Source organism: Amblyraja radiata, chromosome 43 (assembly GCF_010909765.2).
Source record: "Amblyraja radiata isolate CabotCenter1 chromosome 43, sAmbRad1.1.pri, whole genome shotgun sequence".
Taxonomy (NCBI): domain Eukaryota; kingdom Metazoa; phylum Chordata; class Chondrichthyes; order Rajiformes; family Rajidae; genus Amblyraja; species Amblyraja radiata.
In genome coordinates, this window is record NC_045998.1 from 1,225,616 (window position 1) to 1,231,615 (window position 6,000).

The following is a 6,000-nucleotide window of genomic DNA, read 5'->3' on the forward strand; positions in this document are numbered from 1 at the left end:
TTGTCTGTACCTCGGTACACGTGGCAATAAACAAAACTGAACTGAATTGAGTTTGTACGTTCTCCCTGTGACCGCGTGGGTTTTCTCCGGGTGCTCCAGTTCCCACCCACACCCCAAAGACGTGCAGGCTTGTTGGTTCTGTAAATTGCCCCAAGTGTGTTGGATGGAACTAGTGTACAGGGTAATTGTGGCCAGCACAGGCTCGATGGGCAGAAGGGCCTGATTCCATGCTGTATCTCTAAACTGGTTTAGTCTTGTTTTAGATCGTTTTGTGTATCATCGCGTGATCCGTGGTACAGTGAAAAGCTTTTTATTTTGTGCTATCCAGTCAGCGGAAAGCCAATACATGATTAACTAAAATGTCAGTAAACTTAAGACAGGCACAAAATGCTGGAGTAACTCAGCGGGATAGGCAGCACATCTGGAGAGAGGGAATGGATGGCATTACGGGTCGAGACACGTCTGAAGGGTCTGTACCCAAAACTTCACCCATTCCTTCTCTCCACAGATGCTGCCTGACCCGCTGAGTTACTCCAGCACTCTGTGAAACGTCACCTATCCATGTTCTCCACAGATGCTGCCTGACCCGCTGAGTTACTCCAGCACTCTGTGAAACGACACCTATCCATGTTCTCCACAGGTGCTGCCTGACCCGCTGAGTTACTCCAGCACTCTGTGAAACGTTACCTATCCATGTTCTCCACAGATGCTGCCTGACCCGCTGAGTTACTCCAGCACTCTGTGTCTATCTTCGGTTTAAACCAGCATCTGCCGTTCCTTCCTACACATGTCACAAGGCTTGCGGTTTTCTGGAGTAATGAATCACTGGCTTGCCTTACTTACCTGGGGCTTGTAGAACCGCATGTGGTTACAAATGATGTGGTATTCCTGATTATTCGTGGCGTTGTATGATTTCACTGTTCTTGTATCAAAGAGTTGGGGATAGCCAAACTGGTAGGCCACTGGCAGGGCTAAGGTTAAGTTCCTAGCCTCACCAAAACGGTACATGATGTTAAGCACGGTGCTACTGGCTGTCTTGTGTGTCTTCAGGAAGAACAAGTGCGTCTTGGGTCGGCAGGATTTCTCCAGGGACCGTTCCCTCTGTGACATTGCTAGAGACAACCACGGCTGTGGGAACACATCAGGCCACAGCCTGGACACAAAGAGATGTCATTAACAACATGTGGCAACAACCAGCCCCCAACACAGATCCGTTCCCACTGAAGATGCCAGAGTAACTCAGCGGGTCAGGCAGCATCTGTGGAGAACATGGATAGGTGACGTTTCACAGAGTGCTGGAGTAACTCAGCGGGTCAGGCAGCATCTGTGGAGAACATGGATAGGTGACGTTTCACAGAGTGCTGGAGTAACTCAGCAGGGGGAAGGCAGGAGAATGGGGTTAGGAGAGAGAGATAGATCAGTCATGATTGAATGGTGAAATAGACTTGATGGGCCGAATGGCTTATTCCTTATGACAATGTATTGATCTGGTTCCTGAAGCTAAGCCCTGCAGCTGAGGGAGGGACTGGAAGGAGATGGTGACAGAGGGCTGGAGCGAGGGTGGGCAGTGGCCATGATGTGCGTAGCATTGATGAGGGTTGGTGGCCTGTTGTTACAGGTGTGTGTGGGGCCAGGTGTGTGGGGGAACCAGGTGTGTGGGGCCAGGTGTGTGTGGGGCCAGGTGTGTGTGGGGCCAGGTGTGTGTGGGGCCAGGTGTGTGTGGGGGCAGGTGTGTGTGGGGCCAGGTGTGTGGGGGGCCAGGTGTGTGTGGGGCCAGGTGTGTGTGGGGCCAGGTGTGTGTGGGGCCAGGTGTGTGTGGGGCCAGGTGTGTGTGGGGCCAGGTGTGTGTGGGGGGCCAGGTGTGTGCGGGGCCAGGTGTGTGCGGTGGGCCAGTTGTGTGTGGGGGGCCCGGTGTGTGTGTGGGGCCAGGTGTGTGCGGGGCCAGGTGTGTGCGGGGCCAGGTGTGTGCGGGGCCAGGTGTGTGTGGGGACAGGTGTGTGTGGGGCCAGGTGTGTGTGGGGCCAGGTGTGTGTGGGGCCAGGTGTGTGTGGGGCCAGGTGTGCGTGGGGCCAGGTGTGTGTGGGGCCAGGTGTGTGCGGGGCCAGGTGTGTGCGGGGCAGGGTGTGTGTGGGGGCCAGGCGTGTGTGGGGCCAGGTGTGTGTGGGGGCCAGGTGTGTGTGGGGCCAGGTGTGTGTGGGGCCAGGCGTGTGTGGGGGCCAGGTGTGTGTGGGGCCAGGCGTGTGTGGGGGCCAGGTGTGTGTGGGGTCAGGTGTGTGTGGGGCCAGGTGTGGAGATACTGACCTGAATGTGATCAGGATTATGATACTGATCCACAACATGTGGAATGCAAGGCACAGGTGAGTCGTCAGCCTCCTGCGGGAAGAAAGTGCGGATGTGAGTCCATCTCATCCCTGACACCCGCCTGAGAGAGACACAGAACGCTGGAGGAACTCAGTGGGACAGGCAGCATCTCCGGAGAGAATGAATGGGTGGCGTTTCAGGTCTGAAGAAGGGTCTCGACCCGAAACCTCGCCCATTCCTTCTCTCCAGAGATGCTGCCTGTCCCGCTGAGTTACTCCAGCACTTTGTGTCTATCTTCAGTGTAATCCAGCATCTGCAGTTCCTTCCTTCACCCGACCCCCGCCTCCTCTCCGGCCCTTTCCCCTCACTCACCCTCTTCGTGTATGTACATTTCTCCCACCCCTCACTCCCCACTCCCCCTGCTCCTTACCCCTCATCTCCCAGCCCTGTCCCCAATCTCTCAGTCTGAAGAGGGGTCTTGACCCAAAACGTCACCTATCCATGTTCTCCACAGATGCTGTCTGACCCGCATAGTTCCTCCAACATTTTGTGTCTGTCCCCTATTTCATCAGGTCATGATAGGAGCAGAATTAGGCCATTTGGCCCATCGAGTCTACTCCGCCATTCAATCACGGCTGGTCTATCTCTCCCTCCTAACCTCATTCTCCTGCCTTCTCCCCATAACCCCTGACACCTGCATTAATCAATGCTGGTGGGCGAGTAGTGGCTCCAGGGATCTTCGAGGAACTGCTCCAGCGACGTCACATTGGAGAAGGCCCTGGCAATGTCCTTGTAGTAAGCAAAGGAGGATTCCATCCATGTCACTGGGCTGCGGAGGATGGAGAAGTAGAAGGTGTCGTTCGGCATCAACTTCTCCACCTGCAACACAAAGAACATTTCACACCCCCTACCTACAATTAGCCCAAAGGCACAGCAACAGGCCCTTCGGCCCACTGTGTCCCTGCCGACCATCGTACTTGCCTACTGTGTAGGAAGGAACTGCAGCTGCCAATTTACACTGAAGATAGACACAACATGCTGGAGTAACTCAGGCAGCAGCATCTCTGGGGAGAAGGAATGGGTGGCGTTTTGGATTGGGTCTGACCCGAAACGTCATCCATTCCTTTTCCCCAGAGATGCTGCCTGTCCCACAGTCTTTGTACCATCAGTTCAGTAATCAGCAACTAAACCGACCTCTCACCAACTAGAGAGCAGTCCTGAGCTCCTGTCCACTTCATAGGAGACCCTCAGACTTGATCCTTGATCGGTCTTTGCTGGCTTTACCTTGCACTAAACGTTATTCCCTTATCATGTATCTGTACACTGTGGACGGCTCGATTGTAACCATGTGTTGTCTTTCCACTGACTGGTTAGCAGGCGACAAATGCTTTTGTCTGTACCTCGGTACACGTGGCAATAAACAAAACTGAACTGAATTGAGTTTGTACATTCTCCCTGTGACCGCGTGGGTTTTCTCCGGGTGCTCCAGTTCCCACCCACACCCCAAAGACGTGCAGGCTTGTTGGTTCTGTAAATTGCCCCAAGTGTGTTGGATGGAACTAGTGTACAGGGTAATTGTGGCCAGCACAGGCTCGATGGGCAGAAGGGCCTGATTCCATGCTGTATCTCTAAACTGGTTTAGTCTTGTTTTAGATAGTTTTGTGTATCATCGCATGATCTGAGGTACAGTGAAAAGCTTTTTATTTTGTGCTATCCAGTCAGCGGAAAGCCAATACATGATTAACTAAAATGTCAGTAAACAGGCACAAAATGCTGGAGTAACTCAGCAGGATAGGCAGCACACCTGGAGAGAGGCAATGGATGGCATTATGGGCCGAGACACGTCTGAAGGGTCTGTACCCAAAACTTCACCCATTCCTTCTCTCCACAGATGCTGCCTGACCCGCTGAGTTACTCCAGCACTCTGCGAAACGTCACCTATCCATGTTCTCCACAGATGCTGCCTGACCCGCTGAGTTACTCCAGCACTCTGTGAAACGTCACCTATCCATGTTCTCCACAGATGCTGCCTGACCCGCTGAGTTACTCCAGCACTCTGTGTCTATCTTCGGTTTAAACCAGCATCTGCCGTTCCTTCCTACACATGTCGCAAGGCTTGTGGTTCTCTGGAGTAATGAATCACTGGCTTGCCTTACTTACCTGGGGCTTGTAGAACCGCATGTGGTTGCAAATGATGTGGTATTCCTGATTATTCGTGGCGTTGTATGATTTCACTGTTCTTGTATCAAAGAGTTGGGGATAGCCAAACTGGTAGGACACTGGCAGGGCTAAGGTTAAGTTCCTTGCCTCACCAAAACGGTACATGATGTTAAGCACGGTGCTACTGGCTGTCTTGTGTGTCTTCAGGAAGAACAAGTGCGTCTTGGGTCGGCAGGGTTTCTCCAGGGACCGTTCCCTCTGTGACATTGCTGGAGACAACCACGGCTGTGGGAACACATCAGACCACAGCCTGGACACAAAGAGATGTCATTAACAACATGTGGCAACAACCAGCCCCCAACACAGATCCGTTCCCACTGAAGATGCCAGAGTAACTCAGCGGGTCAGGCAGCATCTGTGGAGAACATGGATAGGTGACGTTTCACAGAGTGCTGGAGTAACTCAGCGGGTCAGGCAGCATCTGTGGAGAACATGGATAGGTGACGTTTCACAGAGTGCTGGAGTAACTCAGCGGGTCAGGCAGCATCTGTGGAGAACATGGATAGGTGACGTTTCACAGAGTGCTGGAGTAACTCAGCGGGTCAGGCAGCATCTGTGGAGAACATGGATAGGTGACGTTTCACAGAGTGCTGGAGTAACTCAGCGGGGGGAAGGCAGGAGAATGGGGTTAGGAGGGAGAGATAGATCAGTCATGATTGAATGGTGAAATAGACTTGATGGGCCGAATGGCTTATTCCTTATGACAATGTATTGACCTGGTTCCTGAAGCTAAGCCCTGCAGCTGAGGGAGGGACTGGAAGGAGATGGTGACAGAGGGCTGGAGTGAGGGTGGGCAGTGGCCATGATGTGCGTAGCATTGATGAGGGTTGGTGGCCTGTTGTTACAGGTGTGTGTGGGGCCAGGTGTGTGGGGGAACCAGGTGTGTGGGGCCAGGTGTGTGTGGGGCCAGGTGTGCGTGGGGCCAGGTGTGCGTGGGGCCAGGTGTGCGTGGGGCCAGGTGTGTGTGGGGCCAGGTGTGTGTGGGGCCAGGTGTGTGTGGGGGCCAGGTGTGTGTGGGGGCCAGGTGTGTGTGGGGCCAGGTGTGTGTGGGGGCCAGGTGTGTGTGGGGGCCAGGTGTGTGTGGGGCCAGGTGTGTGTGGGGCCAGGTGTGTGTGGGGCCAGGTGTGTGTGGGGCCAGGTGTGTGTGGGGCCAGGTGTGTGTGGGGCCAGGTGTGTGTGGGGGCCAGGTGTGTGTGGGGCCAGGTGTGTGTGGGGCCAGGTGTGTGTGGGCCAGGTGTGTGTGGGGGCCAGGTGTGTGTGGGGCCAGGTGTGTGTGGGGCCAGGTGTGTGTGGGGCCAGGTGGTATTTATGGGTGACCTTGAGGTATTAGGGGAGCTGTATTGCCTTGTGTACACAACTCGTGTCCGATTAGTGTTGGGCTGGACTCCTGCAAGTCCCCGCTACACTGGTGACCGCTAAACCCCAGGAGTGTAATCCTGGAAGGGATATTTGGGGGGGAAGTATTCTTCTGCTGCCGCC

General features: G+C 54.4%; 2 protein-coding genes across 2 annotated transcripts in view; both read right to left on the minus strand.

Annotated features, from left to right (window-relative positions):
* LOC116968066 (galactose-3-O-sulfotransferase 2-like) overlaps positions 1-6,000 on the minus strand; it is a 130,500-nt gene that overhangs the window by 35,991 nt on the left and 88,509 nt on the right. The window lies entirely within an intron of this gene.
* The window catches only part of LOC116967995 (galactose-3-O-sulfotransferase 2-like), a 19,784-nt gene continuing 16,784 nt past the window's right edge, over positions 3,001-6,000 (minus strand). Inside the window, exons 2-3 of the mRNA XM_033014630.1 lie at positions 4,462-4,719; positions 3,001-3,180 (exon numbers count right to left, since the gene is read on the minus strand). Of these exons, the coding sequence (XP_032870521.1) occupies positions 3,001-3,180; positions 4,462-4,626 (345 nt within the window). The 5' untranslated portion in view covers positions 4,627-4,719. The remainder of the gene's footprint in view (positions 3,181-4,461; positions 4,720-6,000) is intronic.